Genomic DNA, 26217 nt, shown 5'->3' on the forward strand with positions numbered 1-26217 from the left:
TATTAGCTGTATTTCTTGCCCTAAAAGAGTTTCAACCTCTTCTCAAACAGAAGACTGTTCTAATAAAAACAGACAACCTGACAACCAAGTATTACCTCAACAAACAGGGTAGGACACATTAATCTCAACTGTCCCTACTAGCCCAATGTGAGAAAGTAGCCTCTTTCTAGCCTTGTTACCTCCACTTTTGGCCTGTTTGTGAGTGTATGTCAGGGTGTTTTTACTGTCTCACTGGGATCCTGCTAGCCAGGGCCCAGTGCTCATAGTGAAAACCCTATGTTCCCAGTATGTTTGTTATGTGTCACTGGGACCCTGCTAGTCAGGACCCCAGTGCTCATAAGTTTGTGGCCTATATGTATGTGTTCCCTGTGTGGTGCCTAACTGTCTCACTGAGGCTCTGCTAACCAGAACCTCAGTGGTTATGCTCTCTCATTTCTTTCAAATTGTCACTAACAGGCTAGTGACCAATTTTACCAATTTACATTGGCTTTCTGGAACACCCTTATAATTCCCTAGTATATGGTACTGAGGTACCCAGGGTATTGGGGTTCCAGGAGATCCCTATGGGCTGCAGCATTTCTTTTGCCACCCATAGGGAGCTCTGACAATTCTTACACAGGCCTGCCACTGCAGCCTGAGTGAAATAACGTCCACGTTATTTCACAGCCATTTTTCACTGCACTTAAGTAACTTATAAGTCACCTATATGTCTAACCTTTACCTGGTAAAGGTTAGGTGCAAAGTTACTTAGTGTGAGGGCACCCTGGCACTAGCCAAGGTGCCCCCACATTGTTCAGGGCCAATTCCCCGGACTTTGTGAGTGCGGGGACACCATTACACGCGTGCACTACATATAGGTCACTACCTATATGTAGCTTCACAATGGTAACTCCGAATATGGCCATGTAACATGTCTAAGATCATGGAATTGCCCCCTCTATGCCATCCTGGCGTTGTTGGCACAATTCCATGGTCCCAGTGGTCTGTAGCACAGACCCTGGTACTGCCAAACTGCCTTTCCTGGGGTTTCACTGCAGCTGCTGCTGCTGCCAACCCCTCAGACAGGTTTCTGCCCCCCTGGGGTCAAGCCAGGCTTGTCCCAGGATGGCAGAACAAAGGACTTCCTCTGAGAGAGGGTGTTACACCCTCTCCCTTTGGAAAATGGTGTGAAGGCAGGGGAGGAGTAGCCTCCCCCAGCCTCTGGAAATGCTTTCTTGGGCACAGATGGTGCCCAATTCTGCATAAGCCAGTCTACACCGGTTCAGGGACCCCTTAGCCCTGCTCTGGCGCGAAACTGGACAAAGGAAAGGGGAGTGACCACTCCCCTGACCTGCACCTCCCCTGGGAGGTGTCCAGAGCTCCTCCAGTGTGCTCCAGACCTCTGCCATCTTGGAAACAGAGGTGCTGCTGGCACACTGGACTGCTCTGAGTGGCCAGTGCCACCAGGTGACGTCAGAGACTCCTTGTGATAGGCTCCTTCAGGTGTTGCTAGCCTATCCTCTCTCCTAAGTAGCCAAACCCTCTTTTCTGGCTATTTAGGATCTCTGTCTCTGGGGAAACTTTAGATAACGAATGCAAGAGCTCAGCCGAGTTCCTCTGCATCTCTCTCTTCACCTTCTGATAAGGAATCGACTGCTGACCGCGCTGGAAGCCTGCAAAACTGCAACAAAGTAGCTAAGACGACTACTGCAACTCTGTAACGCTGATCCTGCCGCCTTCTCGACTGTTTTCCTGTTTGTGCATGCTGTGGGGGTAGCCTGCCTCCTCTCTGCACCAGAAGCTCCGAAGAAATCTCCCGTGGGTCGACGGAATCTTCCCCCTGCAACCGCAGGCACCAAAAAGCTGCATTACCGGTCCCTTGGGTCTCCTCTCAGCACGACGAGCGAGGTCCCTCGAATCCAGCAACTCTGTCCAAGTGGCCCCCACAGTCCAGTGACTCTTCAGTCCAAGTTTGGTGGAGGTAAGTCCTTGCCTCACCTCGCTAGACTGCATTGCTGGGGACCGCGACTTTTGCAGCTACTCCGGCCTCCGTGCACTTCCGGCAGAAATCCTTTGTGCACAGTCCAGCCTGGGTCCACGGCACTCTAACCTGCATTGCACGACCTCCTAAGTTGTTCTCCGGCGACGTGGGACTTCTTTGTGCGACTTCGGGTGAGCACCGTTTCACGCATCCTCGTAGTGCCTGTTTCTGGCACTTCTCCGGGTGCTACCTGCTGCTGAGAGGGCTCCTTGTCTTGCTCGACGTCCCCTCTCTCTCCTGGTCCAATTTGCGACCTCCTGGTCCCTCCAGGGCCACAGCAGCGTCCAAAAACGCTAACCGCACGATTTGCAGCTAGCAAGGCTTGTTGGCGTTCTTTCGGCGGGAAAACACTTCTGCACGACTCTCTACGGCGAGAGGGATCCGTCCACCAAAGGGGAAGTCTCTAGCCCTTTTCGTTCCTGCAGAAACCTCAGCTTCTTCTGTCCAGTAGAAGCTTCTTTGCACCTGCAGCTGGCATTTCCTGGGCATCTGCCCATCTCCGACTTGCTTGTGACTTTTGGACTTGGTCCCCTTGTTCCACAGGTACCCTAGATTGGAAATCCACAGTTGTTGCATTGTTGGTTTGTGTCTTTCCTGCATTATTCCTCTAACACGACTTCTTTGTCCTTAGGGGAACTTTAGTGCACTTTGCACTCACTTTTCAGGGTCTTGGGGAGGGTTATTTTTCTAACTCTCACTATTTTCTAATAGTCCCAGCGACCCTCTACAAGGTCACATAGGTTTGGGGTCCATTCGTGGTTCGCATTCCACTTTTGGAGTATTATGGTTTGTGTTGCCCCTATCCCTATGTTTCCCCATTGCATCCTATTGTAACTATACATTGTTTGCACTGTTTTCTAAGACTATACTGCATATTTTTGATATTGTGTATATATATCTTGTGTATATTTCCTATCCTCTCACTGAGGGTACACTCTGAGATACTTTGGCATATTGTCATAAAAATAAAGTACCTTTATTTTTAGTATAACTGTGTATTGTGTTTTCTTATGATATTGTGCATATGACACTAAGTGGTACTGTAGTAGCTTCACACGTCTCCTAGTTCAGCCTAAGCTGCTCTGCTAAGCTACCATTATCTATCAGCCTAAGCTGCTAGACACCCTATACACTAATAAGGGATAACTGGGCCTGGTGCAAGGTGCAAGTACCCCTTGGTACTCACTACAAGCCAGTCCAGCCTCCTACACCCAAACAATATGGAAATGAGCAATTCACAATCACATTCACTTATTATCAAAATACATTTCAGGGATAGACAATCAGCTGGCAGATCTCCTAAGCAGGAATCAACAACAAACTCACGAATGGGAGATTCACCCATAAGTACTTCAAAAGTACTTTCAAAAGTGGGGAACACCAGAAATAGATCTATTCGCAACAAGCAAAAACGCAAAATGCCTAAACTTCGCATCCAGACACCCACATCCCCGATCCAAGGGCAATTCTCTATGGATCAATTGGTCAGGGATATTTGCTTACGCTTTTCCCCCTCTCCCACTCCTTCCCTTTCTGGTCAGCAAACTACATCAAACATCACTCACCATGATACTCATAGCCCCAACCTGGGCATGTCAGCATTGGTGCACAACACTCCTAGATCTGTCTGTAGTACCTCATTCCAAACTCCCAAACCCAAATGCTCTCAATCTAGCGATTTGGCTCCTGAAGTCATAGAATTTGGTTACCTAAAACTTCCACCAGAATGTATGGAAGTAATTAAACAAGCATGTAAATCTACTACTAGACAATGTTACGCAAACAAATGGAAAAGATTTGTCTACTACTGTCATTCTAAAAACACTGATCCACTTACAGCATCTATACAAGATACTGTTTGCTATTTACTTAATTTGCTGAAATCAAATTTAGCTTTTTCATCCATCAAAATCCACCTTACTGTGATATCTGCTTATTTACAAACTATTCAACACACTTCTCTATTCAGAGTTCCTGTTATTAAAGCTTTCATGGAAGGATTAAAACTCATTATTCCACCAAGAACACCACCAGTTCCTTCTTGGAATTTAAAATAGTACTTACGAGACTCCCTTTTGAACCTATGCACTCTTGCCAAATTAAATTTTTGACATGGATGGTTGCCTTCCTTGTAGCTATTACTTGTTTAAGAAGAGTTAGTGAAATACAAGCTCTGACTCTGGGGGAACCTTTTTTCCAAGTACACACACATAAAGTTGTACTTAGAACAAATCCAAAATTTCTATCAAAAGTAGAATCTCCTTTTCACATCAACCAAACAGTGGAATTGGCAGTCTTCTTTCTACAGCCAGACTCTGTGGCAGAAAGAGCTCTTCATACTCTAGATCTCAAAAGAGCTCTTATGTACTATATAGACAGAACTAAAGAATTTAGACAAACAAAACAACTTTTCGTTGCTTTTCAACAACCACATACAGGCAATCCTATATCAAAACAAGGGTTAGCAAGATAGATTGTTAGATGTATACATGCAAACATGCTATATCAAAGCAAAAAGACAACGTTTGATCACTCCCAGAGCACATTCTACAAGAAAGAAAGGTGTGTCAATAGCATTTTTAGGAAACATACAATGGCTGATATATGTAAAGCAGCTACATAGTCAACTCCTCATACATTTACAAAACACTACTGTGTTGATGTTTTTTCGCAGCAACAAGCTACTGTAGGTCAGGCTGTCTTAAGAACTCTATTTCAAACAATTTCAACTTCTACAGGCTAGCCACCACTATTTTTGGGAGGACTAACTGCTTTGTAGTTTATGCATAGCATGTGTATCTGCAGCTACACATGCCATTGAATGGAAAATGTCACTTACCCAGCGTACATCTGTTCGTGGCATGTAGTGCTGCAGATTCACCTGCACCCTCCCTCCTACCTGGAAGCCTGTAGTCGTTCAAGTTTAACATTTGTACATATGTAGATACATTTACATTTGCATGGACATCTCTTTGTATTCTTATACTCTATCACTCCTTCCTTCACCCTTTGCGGGAAAACAATCTAACAATGGAGTCGATGCCCATGTGCACTGTAACTGAGAGGAGGAGTCACTCGATCCCTTGACTCCAAAAAGACTTCTTCAAAGAAAAACAACTTGTAACACATCGAACTCAACACTAGATGTCGGAAGCGATATGCATAGCATGTGAATCTGCAGCACTACATACCACAAACAGATGTACACTGGGTAAGTGACATTTTCCATATACATATATATTTTTAGCATATTTGGTTGATGTTAAACACTATGCAGCAGATTTACTAACTTTTCAAAAACTGCAGCATCCAAAGTCGCTAAACTGCATTATGTGAAAGGAAGAGAGCAGGACAGCACCCTATCTAATTAGATATGGTGGTGCTTTTCTTTCTCCTTATGCTGGCGCACTTTAGGCTGCCTTGTGTTACGCACACACCCTTGCACACAGTGCAACAATGTGTGCCTTGTGTAAAAAATAAGTCATTCAGGAAGGGTATCCTTCCAGTACAAAACTATGGGCTAATACTTTTCCCACTATTTATGTGTGTTGTACAGTGTAACAAAGTTTGAGAACAGTGGATACTTTTAAAATGTCTCCCCTGTTACACCTGCCTACAGGAGGTATACGTTTTTGGAGCAAATTCCTGTCAAGCAATGTCAGTAGATAGGGATTTGCAACAAAGCCCATGGGTGATTGCATGGGAATGCACATGTACCCCCTCATGGTTTCTCACCTTAACCCAAAGTAGAGCAACATAGTTTATAGTGCTATTTTGTGTTTCTTTAGGGCTACTTTCAAACACAAAATGCGTGTAGGAAAGTAAACCCTATCATAACACTTTATGCTGTGTTGTGTCTCTTTTGATATGCAAATCTGGTGCAAAGTATTATAGGCCTAACTCTCTTTGTACATTTTGTGGCAGCATACCTAATATTGTGTGTAATAACATTTTAAATAATGACTTGCATATCCCCAGTGCTTCCAGACACAAGGTGGGACCTCCTGGTGCTATAAATATTCTTGGTCAACAAGTATGGAAACTGTTTCAATAAAATGTAAAACAAACCCTGGGAATTGTGTCTCAGTAAATCCTGCCCACTTGCTTCTCCCCCACTCAGACCCTGCACAGTACTTCTTCTCAACTCATTATCTGTGCCATTCTGCTCAATCACTCATCCTACTCAGTTTGATGTGCTCCCCTCTCACTTTTGTTTTCTACGCTGTGCTTCTCCCTAACTCATCCCACTCATCCCACTTACTGTTTGCTGTGCTTATCCCTCACTCATTGGCTACACTGTAATTCTCCCTTGCGCACTGTTTGATGTGCTTTCCCGAAACTCATTGTTTATGCCATAGTTCTCCATCACTCACTGTTTATTATGCTTCCTCCTCGTTCATTGTTTGTACCATGCTTCTTCCCTCTCACAGTCTTACTAGTGCTTTTGTGTTATTGAACAGATGATGGGCGGAATGCTGAATAATGCATACATTTACCCCTAGTCACAAAGATCTGTGTTTAATCCATCGTTTTTTTGCCCACCACCCCACCCCAGTTTGGACACAGCCATATGCAAATCAGTCTTGACCCTGCTCCCTATGGGAGCAGTCCAGCCCGAACTGCTAGGCCAGGTCCTTCATGGACTGGAAACAAGTATCCTCGGACCGGTACCTGGGTATAACCCCTTATCAGCAGTTATTAATCACAACAATAATAATATGGAACTTTGTCCTCTTTGGTTTTTCTAGTTTGATACAATAGAAACAGATCCTCTAGTTGTGTTTTTGTATTTTGGATCTTGGTAGCAAGAGGAGCTGCATGTATTGAACAGTGGCAGTCTGACAGCCCTATAATCATCATCTGTATTTGGAACTAAAACACAGCAGTGTGAAGTTTGTGTGAACATGGTGGCACTGTTCAATGAACTTAGAGACTAGGCTGAAATTTCAGTTACTCAGATATAATCGTGCTTTATTTTTGGCATTCACATTGCAATTGTTACATGAAATGCCTTAGATTATGTCATAATGCCATGTCGCCTAATTGAGTCTTTTTGTGTGTAAAAATCCTACTCTGAGATCATGGGAGGAATTCAAAGAAACTAAATGTGAACACCTGTTGTTCACGTCAGGTGTGATTGACACTATTTTTTAGCTTGAAATGCATCCTTGTGCCAAAAACAATTGCACTAATAGAATGCAAAATGCCAATGTTGGAATTTTGCGCAGTAATGTGTAATTTTGTGTATTTTTTGGGTCATTTTGCATCATTTGTGCAAAGGAAACTACACAATGTTTTCTCAAATGCCAAGGAGTGATATGGGCTGACATGTCTGTCAGAAAAATATGTCTCTAAAATTCTGGTAGAGCACAGCAAAGTCAGTCACAATTACGATCTGCTTCTTTGGATGCCCATTAATTTGTGCTTAGAAACAGACGCTAGTCAGACCTCTGGCCCTCTAACCTTACAAAGTCATATGTCTGATTTGTGACTGGCTGTGATGAAGAAGTGCCATTGTTTCAGGACTCACTAGATGCGTCAGAGTATCATCACCTTGTCAGTCACAGAGCAAGTTTGTACCACTGAGAAGGTGCGTATGTAAGCGGACGGTGGTCTTCATCTGATGGACTTTGCAGTGTACTGGAAGGCAAAGGAGTTAGCAATAAATTCACAAATTTAAGTTTGTGAAGAGCCCATTTGGCCACACAAAGAGGACCAGGGATCAATATTGAATATGGTAGGTTTATTACAAATTAGTTTTCAATCCAATAAAGATGCATATCAGAATCAAATTGTACAGTCAGGTGCGATTGACACTATTTTTTAGCTTGAAATGCATCCTTGTGCCAAAAACAAATGCACTAATAGAATGCAAAATGCCAATGTTGGAATTTTGCGCAGTAATGTGTAATTTTGTGTATTTTTTGGGTCATTTTGCATCAGTTGTGCAAAGGAAACTACACAATGTTTTCTCAAATGCCAAGGAGTGATATGGGCTGACATGTCTGTCAGAAAAATATGTCTCTAAAATTCTGGTAGAGCACAGCAAAGTCAGTCACAATTACGATCTGCTTCTTTGGATGCCCATTAATTTGTGCTTAGAAACAGACGCTAGTCAGACCTCTGGCCCTCTAACCTTACAAAGTCATTTGTCTGATTTGTGACTGGTTGTGATGAAGAAGTGCCATTGTTTCAGGACTCACTAGATGTGTCAGAGTATCATCACCTTGTCAGTCACAGAGCAAGTTTGTACCACTGAGAAGGTGCGTATGTAAGCAGACGGTGGTCTTCATCTGATGGACTTTGCAGTGTACTGGAAGGCAAAGGAGTTAGCAATAAATTCACAAATTTAAGTTTGTGAAGAGCCCATGTGGCCACACAAAGAGGACCAGGGATCAATATTGAATATGGTAGGTTTATTACAAATTAGTTTTCAATCCATTAAAGATGCATATCAGAATCAAATTGTAAAGGTAAAAAATCAGAACCGGCAAGCTGAAACACTGGAATCGATTCAATCTCTATAGCATAAGACATACAAGAATTACATTCAAAGCAATACAGAAACATTTTTGTATTACTTCTGTAATGTGTAGGGTGTAGCCACAATACTGATACTCCAATGCCCCCTCTGATGGCGAATCAAGGCATCACAATCAAGATAAGTCTCTTGAACCAATCAAAACTCATAGGTTTCATGTATTTCCATCTAGTCTTCTCCAGATGTTTCACCTCATCACAATATCTACACTCACTCTCTTCTAACTCAATCTCCTCTCTCTTCCTTTTCACTCCTCTTCTTGCTTGTCTCCTTCTATACACCTTAAAGATCACAACTATCCTACACAGAGCAGTTATCACAAGTGGTCTCAAAATAGAACCCACTATTCCACTTCCCAAGTTTCCAAATCATTTGCCAACTGCTGCAAACCAACATCCAATTGCTTTCTAAGCCTCTGTTGCTTCTAATCCCTTCAAGTCTTCCTTTAGACAAGTGATGTTCCTAATGTATTTCTTTAAAGTCCTTACTGTTATCAGGGATGTAGGTGCATCCTTCCTGGACCTTTAACATCCCACAGACTCTGCCCTCCTTGGCAAACAGATATCTAATGCAAGACAATTTTCTAAAAACTATGGGGGTCATTCTGACCTTGGCGGTTCATGGCCGCCATGGCGGAGTGCGGCGGAAGCACCGCCAACAGGCTGGCGGTGCTTCCTGGGCGATTCTGACCGCGGCGGTAAAGCCGCGGTCGGAAAAGGGGAGCCGGCGGTTTCCCGCCGGTTTCCCGCTGGCCCGGGGAACCCGCCATGGCGGCGCTGCTTGCAGCACCGCCATGGGGATTCCAACCCCCTTCCCGCCAGCCAGTGAAAATCGCGACGGGTGCCACTGCACCCGTCGCACCCCTTCAACTCCGCCGGCTCCATTCCGAGCCGGCTTCATTGTTGAAGGGGCTGTCCCGCTGTGCCGGCCGGCGGTCTTCTGGCGGTCGCCCGCCGGCCCAGCGGAAAAGCCGGAATGGCCACCGCGGTCTTTCGGCGGGAACTGCTTGGCGGGCGGTGACCGCCGCGTTCAGATTGACCGCCTATATCTCCTACAATTTTATCAGCTCCTTACTTGGGTCTGGCATTCTGTTCCCCCACAGGATCATCAAAATGTTCCACATGATACATCTTTGGAAAGTCTACACATAAATAGCATCTACCATACCATTTCTTGCGCAATTTAAATTAGGCATATTTTCCACAAATAAAATAAACGCTATATGAATATATATGAATATGAATCTAACTATAGTTCTATTTCCCTCTAATTTCATAGGTGTGATTGCATTCTCTGTTTCCCACAAATAGAATGTCATACTCATTCCTGTCAATCTGCACACACAGTATCCCTTTATGTTACCAATCTAAAACAAATGTGGCTTGATTTCCTGCTGCTTGGTGAGCAATCTCTTCTTTAGTCCACTTAGGTATCCTGGTTAGATTAGTTGCTCCTGCTTCTACCTCTCTCCTCCTTTCTTCCACCGGATTAAAAAAGTTTGTCTCCAATTCTGTCAATTTATAGGTTAAATTATGACTGTGAGCATAGGCAGTATCTAGTGTCATGGTAGGTGTAAAATACCTTTTACCTGTATCCATGATTTTGGCATAAGGATGTCTATTCAAATGTTTAAACAAGGGAATGTCCATAAGGACTAAATCACGATTTGAAAAATAATATTGAAAGTAGCCCTGTCCATAGAAAAGGCTCAACAAAAGACTACAAGTGCTGCTATACATTAAAGGTATGTGATAATAGGTGATACCTTCTGAAACTGATGAGGGTAACTACATACAGACATAACAGTCCATCGCGTTCATTGTGTCCACATATTCATAAAGTAGTTTAGTATTAGCATTTAAAAAATAGTCATAGTGTGATCTAGATAAATATACATGAAATTCTTTATCATGTAGTGTGTGTAAATTGCTATCTATAGGATTCAGGGTTAAGGGGATATCACTAGGCTTGGGTTTAACCCCCCCACGCTGCCAGGCCTTTTCCCCCTCTTGGCTATTTGGGGCAGTTCGCGCTTAGGCCCTCATAACTTTTTGTCCACATAAGCTACCCACGCTAAATTTGCATCCTGTTTTTTCAGCATCCTAGGTATTCTAGAGGTATCCAGAGTTTTTGGGTTCCCCTGCAGGAGACCAAGAAATTAGCCAAAATGCAGCTAAAATTTCGTTAAAAAAAAAAAAAATGGGAAAAAAGGGCTGCAGAAGAAAGCTTGTGTTTTTCCCCTCAAAATTGCATCAACAACCTTGCTAAAATCAATCTTCTTAGCTTTCAGGAACAGGCAGACTTGAATCAGAAAACCAAATGTTTCAACACAATGTTGGCATTTTACTGGGACATACCGCATTTTTACTATTTTTGTGCTTTCAGCCTCCTTCCAGTTAGTGCCAGAAATGGGTGTGAAACCAATGCTGGATCTCAGGCAGCTAAACATTTCTGAGAAGTAGACACCTTCTGAATTTAGCAAGGGGTCATTTGTGTAGATCCTTCAAGGTTTTCCTACAGAGTGTAACAGCTAAAATAAAGAATGTTGAAATTGAGGTGAAGAAAAGAGCCATTTCTGTCCACGTTTTCTTCTATAACTTTTTCCAGCTATGGCAGATTTTTGAAAGCAATATACTGTTACATCTGATGGACTCGTCTGGTTGTGGGGATTTATAGGGCTTGTTGGTTTATCAAGAACCCTAGGTACACAGAGCCAATACATGAGCTGCACCTTGCAATGAGTTTTCATTGTATACCTGGTATAAAGCAATTCATATGGTGAAATATAAAGAGTGAAAAATAGGTATCAGGAAACCTTTGTGTTTCTAAATCGGGCACAAGATAAGGTGTTGAGAAGCAGTGGTTATTTGCACATCTCTGAATTCCAGGGTCCCCATACTAGCATGTGAATTACAGGGCATTTCTCAAACAGACAGCTTTTTTACACACTGTCTTACATTTGGAAGGAAAAAATGTAGAGAAAGACAAGGGACAATAACATTTATTCTTCTATTCTGTGTTCCCTCAAGTCTCCTGATAAAAATGGTACCTCACTTGTGCGGGTAGGCCTAATGCCCGCGACAGGAAACGCAACATGGACACATCACATTTTTACATTGAAATCTGACGTGCTTTTTGGAAAGTGCCTAGCTGTGGATTTTGGCCTCTAGCTCAGCTGGCAACTAGGGAAACCAGGCAAACCTATACATTTTTTAAAACTAGACACCTAGGGGATTCAGAATAGGGTGGCTTGTGGGGCTCTCACCAGGTTCTCTGCAAACCTTAAAATCTCACAAAAAAACACTTTTTCCTCACATTTTGGTGATAGAAAGTTCTAGAATCTAAGAGGAGCCACACATTTCCACCCAGCATGCCCCAAAACACAACATGGACACATCACATTTTCCCAAAGAAAACTGACCTGTTTTCTGCAAAGTGTCTAGCTGTGTATTTTGGCCTCTAGCTCATCCGGCACCTAGGAAAACCTAGCAAATCTGGATATTTCTGAAAAACTAGACACGAGGGGAACCCAGGATGGGGTAACTTGTGGCGCTCTCAACATGCTCTGTTACCCAGAATCCTTAGCAAAACTCAAAATGTGGCAAAAAAAACACTTTTTCCTCACATTTCGGTGCTGCAGAGTTCTGGAATCTGGGAGGAGCCACAAACTTCCTTCTACCCAGCTTTCCCCTAGGTCTCCCGATAAGAAGGGTACCTCACTTGTGTGGGTATGCCTAGTGCCTGCGACAGGAAATGCCCCAAAATACTACGTGGACACATCAAAATTATCAGGGTTCAGCAGCCATCTAGGGAAACCTACCAAACCCAGACATTTCTGAAAACTAGACACACAAGGTGGTCCAGGGAGATGTGACTTGAATTGGTCCCCCAGTGTTTTCCTCACATTTCTGTCTGTGTGGGATCACCGCACCGGCACAAATTTCCTACCACCCAACGTTCCCCTCAGTCTCCCGATAAAAATGATAGCTCACTTGTGTAGGTAGGCCAAGTGCCTGTGACAGGGAAGAGCCAAAAACATGTTGTTATTGAGGGGGAACCAAAGCGGGTCCAAAAGGGCAGTTTAAAAAAAAGAAGTTTTTAGGCTGACAAGTGGGGCAGACTTTGTATCGGTATAGATGTAACAATGCTGGGTGGTAGGAATTTTGTGGATTCCTGCAGATTCCGGAAGGTTCTATCAGAAAATTTCGGGAAAATGTGTGATTTCAAGCAAAGTTGGAGGTTTGCAGGACATTGTGGGTAAGAAAATGGTGCAGGTGCATGTGAAGCACACCTCCCTGGATTCAACTAGATGTTCAGTTTTCAGATGTTTCTAGGTTTCGTAGATTTTTCTACATGGCAGCGTCCCAAAGTCCAAAAAGTGCAGCCCTCACCATTCCAAGTGGGACAATTTTGAGAGTTAGCCAAGCTCTCATGGCCCAAATGTAAAACCAGAACTCAACATAATCAAATGTCCTCTTGCTTGCTGTTGAGATAAAATCTCTTAGTGTGCGGGGGGAGAGCTGAAAGACTGTTACCCCCTTCAGTTGGTGGGCGGGCATAACCATGGTTGGAAGCCACCAGCCCACTATTTATTTTTGTTATTCCCTGGCATCTAGTAGGCTTTCTGCCCCCTCCCAGGGAGTGGATAGGGGTAATTGCCCTATCTGCCCACCTGTGGGCGGAACAAATTTGTCCCCATTTATTTGGGGTGGGGGTATTTTTTAAATAAACATTCTTCGGTTTCTGCCCCGAATGGCCTAAAATAAATTTGACCCCCCCCCCGGGGAGCGACTCTTGCCTAAGGGGTTGCTCCCCTTGCATGAAATTGGCACAAAAAAATAATCCCGGTGTCTAGAGGTTTCTGCCTGTCTTGGGGGCAGATTGGCCTAAGAAAAAGAGGCCGATCTGCGCAGAACTGGCCTAAAATAAAATTGCCCCCCAAGGGAGTGATCCTTGCCTAAGGGGTCGCTCCCCATTAGCAAAAAAAAAATCCCTGATGCCTAGTGATTTCTGCCCCCTTGGGGCAGGTCAGCCTAATTAAAATAGGCCAATCTTCCCTCAAGGGGGACAGAAATGGCCTAAAATAAATTTGTCTCACAGGGGAGCGACCCTTGCCTAAGGGGTCACTATTCTTTAGTGAAATTTTCATTAAAAAAATTCCTGGAGTCTAGTGGGTTCTTCCCCCTGTGGGGCAGATTGGCCTAATAAAAATAGGCCGATCTACATACAATTTGCCCCCCAGGGGATTGACCCTTACCTAAAGTGTCGCCCCCCTCCAGGGAGGCGACCCTTGCCTAAAGGGTCGCTCCCCACGTCTACATTTTTTTTTTTTTTATCCCTGGTGTCTAGTGGCTTCTGCCCCCCAGGGGGCAGATCGGCCTAAATAAAATAGGCCGATCAACCCCCAGGAGGGGCAAAAAAGGCCTAATAAATAATTGCCTCCCAGGGGAGCGACCCTTGTCAAAGGGGTCGCTCCCCTTCATTGTAAACATAAACAAAAGAAAGGATCCTGGTGTCTAGTGGGCATTTCTGCAGCCTGATCGCTTCACAATTGGGCTGCAGAAAGGCTCAGAAAGACATGAAAGGAAAGTCCTTTCTTTTCCTTTCATGTCTCTCTGCCCGCCCCCACCCCCCCAATCGGAATTGAAATGCAAGCATTTCTCTTCCGATCCTGCTGGAATCTGAGCTTTCAGCGCGATGGGGACGGCCTCTGATGAGGTCAGCACGTGATCGCGCACTGACATCATCAGATGTTACTGGGGAGGGGGCGGGGTGGAAGGGGAGTGATTCCCCTTCCATCCCTGCCCTCGGGGGGTTATTGGGAGGCTCATGGGGGGAGCGCTAGCGCGCTCCCCATAAGCAGGTCCCTGGACGTAACAGTTACATCCTTGGCGCCTGAGCGCTGAAGCCAAGGACGTAACCGTTACGTCCTTGGCGACTAAGGGGTGAACTACTGTGGAAGGTGAAGCAAAGATAATCCTACAAGAACAAGTAACACTATAACAGCGACCATCAATATACCTAGTAGTACATATCTATGTCTATTGGTGTTATTAGTTTCATTGACTTCTCTAAAACCAGATCGTTGGGTGGAATATAGCAGCAGCAGAGTCTCCTCTGTTGGGTTCCACCTGAACAAATGGCAAAACAAAGTCCAGCAAATGTGATGATTTCATTTACAAAATCTTTGTGAAACTTCCTTAGCCCTACTCTGTGTTCTTCTAAATGACACCCTTACGCTCCTTCAGCTGCCGCGGGCCTCAGTAATCTTCTTAATTGCCTACCAAAGTTCATCTAAAGTCTAATATGTACACGGGTCAGAAAACACAGTAATAACAAATCTAGTCAATCTGTTCAGTGGCAAAGTAATTTCAAAAGACAGGCCAGCCACAATTTTATTTGCACTGTTATTCTCAAAGTATAAAAATTCACTGTCGCCGGCATTAGCAACAAAGTATGTCCATTCAGGTAAATGCTACCTTTGACAGGGTACTCTAGCTGTTTTGACCTCCTTAGTGTGAATCCTTCATCCTCAATGTCACTTAAGCCAGAGTCCTCGGTATTCTCTGTAATTGCTTGAGGTACACGTCCCTCAGGCAGACTCAGGGGCAGATTTAGGAGCCCCTAGCGCCTCCATGGCGTCATGTTTTTTATGCTAAGGCACCACGAAAGTGGCATTTTCCCCGCGCCATATTTATAAAGTGGCGCAATGCATGCATGGCGCCATTTTGTAAACCATTGCGCCAGATTATGCCTGCGCCAAGCATATTGTATCCAGGTAGGGCATTCCCCCGTTAGGGTGGCTTAAAAAATGTTGCAAGGAAATCTAAGAGCTCAGAGCAGGCATTGCAAGGTGGCATACCATTATCTATAATAGGCCCCTATATACGCCGCAGGAGTAGTGCCAAAATTGTGGAGTACATCAATAGCGTAAAAAAAGTATGCTATTGCCCCCTGCCCTGCCCCATGGTGCACTGTATTTTAAATATGGCATACACATGGTCCGGTAGGGGGTGCATTAAGGGGCGCAAGGAAAGTGGTGCTGCACTAGGTGCAGTCCCACTTTTCTTAAATCTGCCCCTCAGTATTTCTCTCTCTTGCCTTCTTGGCCAGCATTCTCTAGCTCCTACTCGCATTCTCACAGCACTAGGTCCTTCATCACGGTCTGAGTCTAACTCATTCGCCACCACAGGACAAGACTCTCTTGTCTCAGTTTCAGCTGTTGACTCCTCCAGACTACCCCACTCACACTGAACACTGCTGTTTCAGGCTCCGCTTAGTCCCTGACAGCTTGTCTAAACTGCTCCCTCTGTCTCTCTGTCACAACCAGCACTTCTGGGAGAGGCTCTGTCATATCATGAAGGGGACACTCAACTCTGCAAAGGTGGGAAGCATGTACCCAGTTGGGGATACTTCCACATTTAACAAGAGTAGTTGTCACTAGAATAACTTAGTAAGGTCCATGACAACGAATTTCTTCACATGCTTCTTCACCATGGCCCATTCGTCTGGACTGAGGTTGTGGCACTGCTCCTTATATGGTGAAACTGTGGCTGCTTTGACCTGGTGAGACACAAAATGCACCACGTCAGCCAGTCTTTTGCAGTAATCAAGAATCATATCATCTGTAATGTTCGCAAGCGCATTTGCAGGCACCGTTGAAAATCTTTTTTCTCTGCTTATGATTATCTCTTGGGGGGGACTGTTCTGTCCTCCGATCAGGAATACTGTGAAGATCCATCAACACAAGGGGCAACGCATCATGCCATTTCAAAGATATCGAAGCACACACTTTAGCCAGTCTGGATTTCAGTGTGCCATTCACATGTTCCACTATCCCTGAAGCTTTAGGTTGATAGCTACAGTGTAGTCTCTGCTCCACCTGTAATGCTACGCACAACAATTTCAGTATCTCATTGTTGGAACAAGTCCCTCAGTGTGACTCCTGAGAACTCGGGAAAATGAGCCTAGGGATAAGTGCCCTCAACAGCAACTTAGCTACTGTGAGACTATAATTTTTTCTGGTTAGGCAGGCATCAACCAAACGTGAGAAGATGCACACAACCACCAGGACATATCTCAGCCCCTTACATACAGGTTTTTAGATAAAATCCAACTGCATGCTGTTGAAGGCACTGCCTGATCTTCCTTTATGGCTTAGTGTTATTGCAGTTCTTTTCCCCACATTAATCTGTTGGAACAGATCACACCTTTGACAAAATCCTTTATCCATCAGCCTAAATCGGGGATTAAACCAAGTTTGCTGAAACAAATGAACCATGGAATCCCTCCCTACATGGGGAGGACCTTGGAAATTTCTAGTCATAGGTGAAAACGGACCATCTGGCAACACAGGTCTTCCATCTGCTGAAACCCAAATGTGATCATCCCTTTTGACACAACCTGCTCTGACCCAACCTTGCTGTTCTGCCTCTGGCACTTTCTCTTGATTCATCTTAACTTCTTTCCACGTATCAGCTGTAGTTAACAGAAGGTTTTATTTGGTCTCATCTGCTGTTTCAATACAGAATTCAGCAATGGATGTACAAGCTTTATCAGCACAGTATTTTGCAACTTTGTGTTCATACTTATTGCTCACTTGTTATAGTGTCATCTCCACTGCAGTTTGTCGAACATTTCACAACCGCAATCTGAGATGGCAACTGCAGAGCTTTGAGTAAATTGTTTACATACTCTCCACTTCTTATGGGAGAACCAGACAAGGTCAGGAAACCTCTCTGTGACCATAACTGTTCAAAGTTGTGGACCACACCAAAGTCATACTGACTATCAGTGAAAACCGTTACTTACTGCTGTTCAGAAACACAGCATGCACTAGTAAGAACGACTGATTCAGCCACTTGTGCGGAAAGACTTCAACTATGCTTGAGACCGTACAAACCGTGTAGGCAGCTCTCAGGTTTCCTCTATATTCTCTCAAAAAAGACTAATTAACAAACAGTATGAAATCAGACTCAGGTAGTGGCTCAACACACAAAATCAAGGGGATGATGGTGTTTTTATATAAAGAATGTGGCTTTGACTTCCATCCCTCTTGTGAGAAATTGGGTTACTTGGTAACGGGTGGAAGCCCCACTCAAACAATAAACACAATCCTTGTTAGGGTGAACCACAAAAAGTCACTAAATTAACTGGTGCTTAACCCTCTAGTAGCTAGGCACTGGGCACAAAAAGCATTCAGACTTAACTTAGGGGTAATGTGTAAAATATATATGCGGGACACAAGTAGTATTAAAGTGAAAAAACAATCGAAGAAAAATCCCAACAAATTTCGAAAAATCGAGTAACTGTTAATAAATAAAATGACAAATTATTTAAGTCCAGTCAGCAGAACCGAAGTTATGAATTTTTTAACTTTTTAGTGGAATACAGCACCTAAACAATCCAAGCACCAACCATGGGTATCTTGCTGCACAAGACTGGGCCATAGGCAAAAGTTGAGGCTGACTGTGATAGAGTGTGGGTGGGTTACAAAGGGCGGATTGGGCCCTGTCTTGTCTTACCTTCAGGCATAGCAGAATTTTCAATAAACGTTCTTGAGAACGTGAAATCTCAGAGGGGCAAAGCACTGTACTGTATCTGAGGATGAATCCTTGACAACGTGGACCCACTGGACAAGGTCACCGTGAAGCCACTGATGAGAGCGAGAAAAGCTCAGCATGGGAGAAGTTAGATTTTCAGGCCAATGAGGTTGTTGTTGATGCGGTGCTGGTCACCATCAAGGGAGGTGAAGATTTCTACCTTCGAACTTAGAAGATTTTCTGGAGCTCAGATTCACCCATCGGGATGAGGCTGCAGACTGTAGCTGAAGATGACTCCACAAGGCCGTATACTGTTTCCTGGAGGTACTGCTGAAAAAATTTGCTGTTGCAGAGAAGAACATAGTAGAAGCGGCAGCAAAGTCAATCCCACCAGCGATGCACCTTTGTCCTTTCAGTTTGCAGGTAGGTCCTGGTCTTCTGTCAGTTCTCAGAGCAGTTTTTGCTGAAAAATGTTCCAAGTCCCATGTATCGGATTTGGTAGGAGGATACCACACAAAGGTTCCAGGACCTTGGGGGGGGGCACCACTTAGGGGCTAGGACTCACTCCAGGAGGGACCAGCAGCATTAATCAGGTAAGTTGCAGGGTCTCTGGAGCGTGTAGTGTCCCTGTCCCTGTCACAGGCAAGCTATCCCTTGTAGTCACCCTGGTGGTCCTCGGTTCAAGGAGAAGGTCCAATCTTCCTCCCTCATGCAGTAGGGCAGCAGGAGAGTCCTTCCAGCTGCATGACAGTCCTTACAGCAGGAGGGCAGTCCTTCTTCTCAGTTTTTCATAGGTCCTGAAGTGCTTTGGAAGTGTTGTTCTGGAGGTCCAGTATTTATCCCTAGTGGCTAACTTTGTGTGTGTGTGTATGTGTGGGGTGGAGTCCCCGTCCTAACCCCACCTCTGGTTGTGGAAGGTTCTTGCCCTCCCCTGCAAGACTGCAAACTGTCTAGGGTGACAAAAGATTGTGTTAGTTGTTTTGTGTGTGCTGGAGGCAAAGCCCTTTGACATGTAAATAGGGCAGGGTACAGCTATGCCCCAAGCCATCCTGCTCACTTCAAGCCCCCTTTGTGTCACTGCCTGGGGGAAATACACAAACCCCAGAGTCATTCACAGTAATGTGACTCAGGACACTGGCAAAAGGTACAAATGGTTTGGACAGGAAAATGCCAAATTTCTAAAACTGGCATTCTCAAATTGTGACTTAAAATCTAGCTTTACTCTTAAAGAGGATTTTAAATTGGAATTTATTTGATTCTAAACATCATATCCGTATCTGCTCCCAATCCAAAGTTAGCTTGTATTAAATGTGATGAGGTAACCTATTGTTAGTCAATGGGAGAGAAGCAGCCTTAGGAGTTTTTCCCCGCCCCGGACATGTAAAACATATGTACACATGTTCTACTTTTTAAATATAATGCATCCTGCCCTGGGAGCTGTTAAGGCCTACCTTCGGGGTGACTTATAAATATTAAAAAGGAAGGCTTGGGCCTGCAAAAGTTTATTTTGCCAGGTCGAATTGGCAGTTTAAAATTGAACTGCAGGCTGCAGAAGCAGCCCTGAGATGTGTTTTAATGTTTTACGTTTGTGGGTGAAACAATAAGTGCTGCAGGCCCGCTAGTAGCGTTTAATTCACAGGTCCTGGGCACATATAGTACCATTTACCAGGGACTTACAAGTAAAGTAAATGTGCTAGTAAGGTGTAGGCCAATTTTACCATGTTTTAGGGCAAGAGCATTGACACTTTACCACTGGTTAGGATGGTAAAAGGGTACAGAGTCCTAATGCCAACAAAAATGGGTCAGGAACAGAAGGCAACATCTGGGGGGTGACCCTGCCTGCAGGTCCAGGTCCACCACTTCTCTTGTTCATTCCCACAGTCAGTGTTTTCCTTCTTCCTTTCTTCTTTTAATTCACTTCTTCCTACCTTTTCCTTGAATTTGCTCTAACTAGTTACTTCTTTCCACTCTTTCAGTCTAATTCCCTATGCACACATTACTCCTAGCAGGCCAACCCCAGTGGATGTCCAGGATGTGTCCAGGATGCACATGAACAGGGCTACATTGACACCTCACTAAGATTTGATTGCAGTAAATGACAGGTGAATTGTGAGCATTTAGCACACCTCCCTGCTGCTCTATTATCAGACAAATGAGAAAGATAAGCTGATTTAATAATTTCTACTTTGGGTAATGGATATATATTGTGAAGTGCATGGAGATTTGTTATAATAAGCCAGTTCAACCTGCCATGTTCTTTGTCTCGAGATATTAAGATAGGACTAGCCATTAGCTCAATTAATGTGGTATTAGAGTCTGATCTAGGCTTACTCATGTCCTGCCTAGTCAAACAGGAGAAGTCTGCTGATGAATTAGTACAATGAGCTGTTGGCCTTTGATGACAGCAAACTGCACTGCTGTAAAAAGAAGTAGTAGAGGTAGCTAAGAAACTTCAGATCTGCAGGTTACCTTGGGCCATGTGGCTGTGCAGTTCACACCATTAATGATATTTATTTTGCATTGTTTTACCATGCCTTTGGGATTTTTTGTTAATTTTAAAGCTGGTGACTGGTGTGTATGTGGGATTTTGACTATTGTCAAGCTTTGTTTCTGCACCATAAGTTCTATGCTGCATCTCGACTTAGAGGCAGTTGGAAGAAAAGTTTAACTTGTTGATGCCAGAGCTGTATTTACAATATGCTGTGCTACTTTTATGCTGGCTCGGAATTAGTCCTTGTGCCTGTTTTTGCTATAATTGTGCTGTCTGGAATACTAGGAAATACAGAGCAATGGCGGCCTTTTCCTGTTTCTGAGCTGCACTCACTGAAGTATTATATTAACAACTGATTTTCTGAGGTAATGAATGTGCTGTGGACCATGTGAGTTCAGCAAAGGCGCATATGAACCCCTTCTCGGCCTGTGCATGGTCGCTGAACATGTTCATGATATAATCCTTATCCTTCTGTATGAGGGCACGCGGCTCCTATGGCATAATTTTTAGATCATCACAATGTAAAACTAAAAATAGGAGAGCTTAGTACAATGCTTCCTGATAAGACATTGATTCCAGAAGCACACTTATGCACAGTGATCTTTTTGGAACAATCTTGACACTACAGCTTCCAGTGAGGTAGAGTTAAGATGCAAGCTTGCTAGCCACTACACAGCAGTGTGCAGTGGACAGTGACCTGAAGCAATATGAGATGAGCCGTATTCTCCAAAAGGGAGTAGAATTAAGTCCCAGGAGAACAGAGGATCCAGGGATCTTGTGAATGGTCAAATGTCATATTAGGGGCCTGATTTAGGGTTCTGCACACAGGTTACTCCATCCCTACTACTGTATTACTGGTGCTTTATATTCAGTGGCACTTGTAACACTGCAGGTGTGTTATCCATCACATTTGTGATGGGGTAACCTGTCAACTGAACCTTAAATCAGGCCCAGAGTGGCTTACCATGCCCAGAGTGGGTCACAGCAGGAGTATCCATTGTATAAAAATAAAAAGCAAATATTCTCTTCACTAGTGTTTCATCATAATCAGATGTAACTGAAAACCAGAAACACTAATTACACTGGAGCAGCATAATTTGTGCTCCACCCTTTATAGATCATGAATATACATTTATATTCAACGTGTGATTTAACTTTATTAACACGTGTGTTACATTTAAACGAATCAATAAAATATATTCTCTGCAACTCAAAGGGCCTGATTTAGATCTTGGTGGATGGTTTATTCTTTCACAAACATGATGGTTATTCCATCTGCCGTATTACAATTTCCATACAATATAATGGAATCGTAATCTGACTGACAGGATTTGTGAGAGTAACCCCATCCTACAAGATCTAAAACAGGCCCTAAGTTATATAGATGTTGTTTTAAGCTGATAAATTGACTTTATTCATATTCACATGTAACATTGATTATTGATTTTACTTTGTGTGTATATGCCATTTTGTAATTTACATCCATTCTGATTCTGAAAGGCTTAACTTGACATAAAGCCTCAATGGAAAAATCTTTCTTTAATTTGCCAGTGTCTTAAATTTTCCTTCTGCAGGTGCGTTATCATGGTTCTCGTTAGCTAAAGAAAGACTTAGGGGGTCATTCTGACCCCGGCGGTCATGGACCGCCGGGGCCAGGGTTGGAGGGAGCACCGCCAACAGGCTGGCGGTGCTCCACAGGGTATTCTGACCGCGGCGGGTCAGCCGCGGCCAGAAGGGGAAAACCGGCGGTCTCCCGCCGGTTTTCAACTGCCCTGTAGAATCCTCCATGGCGGCGCAGCTCGCTGCGCCGCCATGGGGATTCTGACAACCCATACCGCCATCCTGTTCCTGGCGGCTCTGCCGCCAGGAACAGGATGGCGGTATGGGGTGTCGTGGGGCCCCTGGGGGCCCCTGCAGTGCCCATGCCAATGGCATGGGCACTGCAGGGGCCCCCGTAAGAGGGCCCCACTTTGTATTTCAGTGTCTGCTTTGCAGACACTGAAATACGCGACGGGTGCCACTGCACCCGTCGCACCTTCCCACTCCGCCGGCTCAATTCTGAGCCGGCGTCCTCGTGGGAAGGCTCTTTTGCACTGGGCTGGCGGGCGGCCTTTTGGCGGCCGCCCGCTAGCCCAGTGCAAAAGCCAGAATACCCTCCACGGTCTCACGACTGCGGAGCGGTATTTTGGAGGGGGGAACTCTGGCGGGCGGCCTCCGCCGCCCGCCAGGGTGAGAATCACCCCCTTATTGTTTGTATTAGATGGCTGATAGTGAGGCTTGTGGGGAGAAAGTTGGCAACAGACTTGGAGGAATAATGGTCAAAGGAGGCCTGCTGTTTATCACGTACCAGGATGGTGGGATACTCAGGGTTAGCAGCTGGAGTCCTAGTCTCCATGAGATGGGAACTTAGAAAGTATGTTGGCTCCCCTCACGTTCCGCTATTTGGTTGGTTCTTGGTGGCGAGAAAGAGACATGGATGTTTTTGAAGCTACTATTATATTTAACTGGTGTTTCCACAGCTAGTTAGGCAGACCTTACGTCGACTCCAAGAGAGAACAGATCTCTCTCTCTCTCTGCTGGGCTTTCCCCTGAGTATGAAGCTTATTGCTGGAAATGTCTCTTATTTTCCTGAACTTCTACAGAAGCTCTTTTCTATGCTTGCAACTTCTATGTACCCTTGATAGGAATCCCTGTTAGTTAATTCTGTTCTCAACCTATGTTTAGACAAGAAAATTGAAGTTTTACAGAACAACTTATTACAACAATCTGCTTTATTTGTGTTGTGGCCGTTATTCTGTATCTCATTTTAATATGATTTAACTTACTGCCACATTTCAGCCCGCAAGCTATATTTCTGTATCTCGTGAGCTTATTTTTAATTGGCATGTATACTGGATGGATTAATATCCTAAAATAAGCACCTCTAATATAAATTACTGATTCTTAGTACTTATTGCGGGGTCACATTGGCTTCACAAATTGAAATTTTATTTATGATGTTTACTCCCTTACAGCGCTTCAATTCGTTCCCTTACATCGCTTCAATTCGACTAACAAAGATCCATACGATCAATTGGGAAATATATTTGATGATTTTACCAAGAGACTGAGGTGTAGATACCAGCACACCATGATGTTTTTTGGAGAAAAGCTGTTACTTCTTTTTGCAACACACATCCCCCGTAGAGCTTGTCATATATTGACCCTTTACGGTTTTTAGGGTGTTTTACTATCACTATATTATTTGTGAGTTTTTTTAGGTTTTGCCTGAAAAGCAGCTATCTCCCTGGTCAGTGGCCACCAGTTCTTTAGTGGGTTTTGACTTTACTCAGAGGAGTATTTCTCTTTCACCTGATGCTATTGTCTGTTACATATATCATTCCGCCTCTTAAAATGCTTGCATAGCAATGCATGAGGGACCATTTTACATCTGAAAAGTAGACTGAATCATCACACATTACATTATTAAATTACTTGATTCTTTAATTATTTATCTCATACTCAAGACTCACAACGTAGCATATATGTGTTGGCTTTGCCAGTGCTTATTCTGTCCCTCAGCTCAAGCTTAAGCTCCATGTTTATGCTTCCTTTTCAGTTTGAATCTCTCCTCTTTCCTTCCATGCCACAGTTCAATGTGTGAAATGCAGTTTTCTTCTCTCTATCACCAAACTATAATAGTTTTTTGCCCAAAATACCATGGTAACTTAAAACATTGTTTACTGCTTTTTTGAAGTTGTGTTTTCGTTTTACCAATATTTTAAAGAGTATCAAGTGCTACACATTGTTGTCACTGACTAACTGACTCACTGACTCACTCACTGACTCACTCACTCACTGTTTAGGGACGGTTCCTACTGGAGGCAACAATCAATGGTGTGCTACGTTCTGTTTTAGGGACCAATTATTATTTGAGATACCAAGTGCTCTTTTTGCCCTTGCAGACACTCCCTGTGGTCGCTATGAGTTTCACTGCAAAAGTGGGGAGTGCACTCCTAGAGGCTGGATGTGCGACTATGAGGCGGACTGCCAGGATGGGAGCGATGAGTTTGACTGCAACCGAACCTGTGGTTTGGATGAGTTCAAGTGCACTATGACCGGAGAGTGCATCCGCTACTTGCAGCTGTGTGATGGCATCCCCCACTGCAGGGACCAATCAGATGAGAGCATGGACAACTGTGGTAAGTGTATAGCTGACAAGAGAATTTACTGGTACTGGAGCACATAGCAGTGGTGGAGCACTAAAAGTATGGAGTGATGGGAGAGGTATATCTGATACAGGAGTATACGACAAATGGAACTAAAGGTCATGTAGCTGTTAAGTTTGAAGTAGTCCAATGATGGAAGTAATTCCTCGGGGACTTGATTAGATGCCCCAAACAGAGCACTGGTACTTGTGGTAATTGTTGTGAGAAGGTTTTTGGATTACATCTTCTTTGCGCAGGCTGTACCCACCATTAGAGCTGGACTTCAGAAGAGTAGGGTATTGTAATTCTTTTAAATCTCTGATACATCTTATCATCTTGGACTCTTCTTAACTGCCCAAGTGTGAACAGAGGGAACAGGTCGTTCCACAGTATCCGTGACAAATAAATTCACTTGTTCTGTTTTTCCAGGATCTTCACAGATCCCTCCTTGTCCCGGACATTTCATATGCACAAACAGGATGTGCATCAACATTTCGCGGGTGTGCGATGGGAGCCCCAACTGCCCACAGGGAGAAGATGAAATGACTTGTGGTAAGTCTTTCTCACTCGGCTGAAGAGTCTGTAAATACCAGAATAAGCATGGTTGATGCTGAATTGGGTGACATGAAGGATAAGGCACAATACTAACATGGAGTTAGTCGGTACTGCAGCAGTTGTGGTATTTCTGGCCTTAACTTAGTATTTTCACATGTATTATTTAATAATTTTTATGTGTACTCTAAGTCTGTAGTAATCCTTTGTATGGCTTCAATGCTGTGTTATGTGTATGAGGGTGAAGGATGGTTTATATAGCTTGTGAATGTATCTGATAAGTGTTACAGATGTTTTAATAGCTCTTTTTATTGTTATTTGCACATTTATAATGTAAGTAAAGTGTGAAACAGTAGAAGTGAGAGACATTAGATATTGCAGCTAGCATTAATGACAAAATAAACAATTTTGCCCAAGCGGGCTAAAGTCTCAGTGTAGAATATGTATGATACACAAGGTGTTCCCAAAGTGGGGTATTCATGAATCCCAGATCCTGATGTGTTATTAGGGGCAGCTTCTTGTTTGGTATGTGGGGTTTTCCTTGGTGGCACATTTGTCTATTCCCTGGATCCACTCGTGCTCAAGAGGGGCTGTGAGCAAGTTCCTCATAGCTATGAGAAATCCAAGGCCTATGAGAGTCCTGGCACTCTGTGGGAAAACACATCTTGTTACTTATACTTTGTTACTCCCAAAAGTAATATTTGTGGAATCAGAGTGACGGCGAGGTGAAAGACCCTAGAAAAGATTTGGGATATAGGTGCCCAAAGTTTCATTCTCAGGTCATATGGAAAGAAAAACCCCAATAGCAGTATAACACTTAAAGCATTTAAATCATTGCAGACAAGGAATTCTTCCCGTCTTTCAAAGAGGCTCTGGTGTAAAGT

The 26217-nt window shown here is 43.9% G+C and overlaps 1 protein-coding gene across 1 annotated transcript in view; it reads left to right on the forward strand.

The window, feature by feature from the left end:
- Window positions 1–26217, forward strand: part of LOC138261625 (SCO-spondin-like) — a 1514343-nt gene that overhangs the window by 288768 nt on the left and 1199358 nt on the right. The window contains exons 31-32 of the mRNA XM_069210750.1: window positions 24539–24775; window positions 25211–25333. Of these exons, the coding sequence (XP_069066851.1) occupies window positions 24539–24775; window positions 25211–25333 (360 nt within the window). The remainder of the gene's footprint in view (window positions 1–24538; window positions 24776–25210; window positions 25334–26217) is intronic.

Source organism: Pleurodeles waltl, chromosome 10 (genome assembly GCF_031143425.1).
Source record: "Pleurodeles waltl isolate 20211129_DDA chromosome 10, aPleWal1.hap1.20221129, whole genome shotgun sequence".
Classification (NCBI taxonomy): Eukaryota; Metazoa; Chordata; class Amphibia; order Caudata; family Salamandridae; genus Pleurodeles; species Pleurodeles waltl.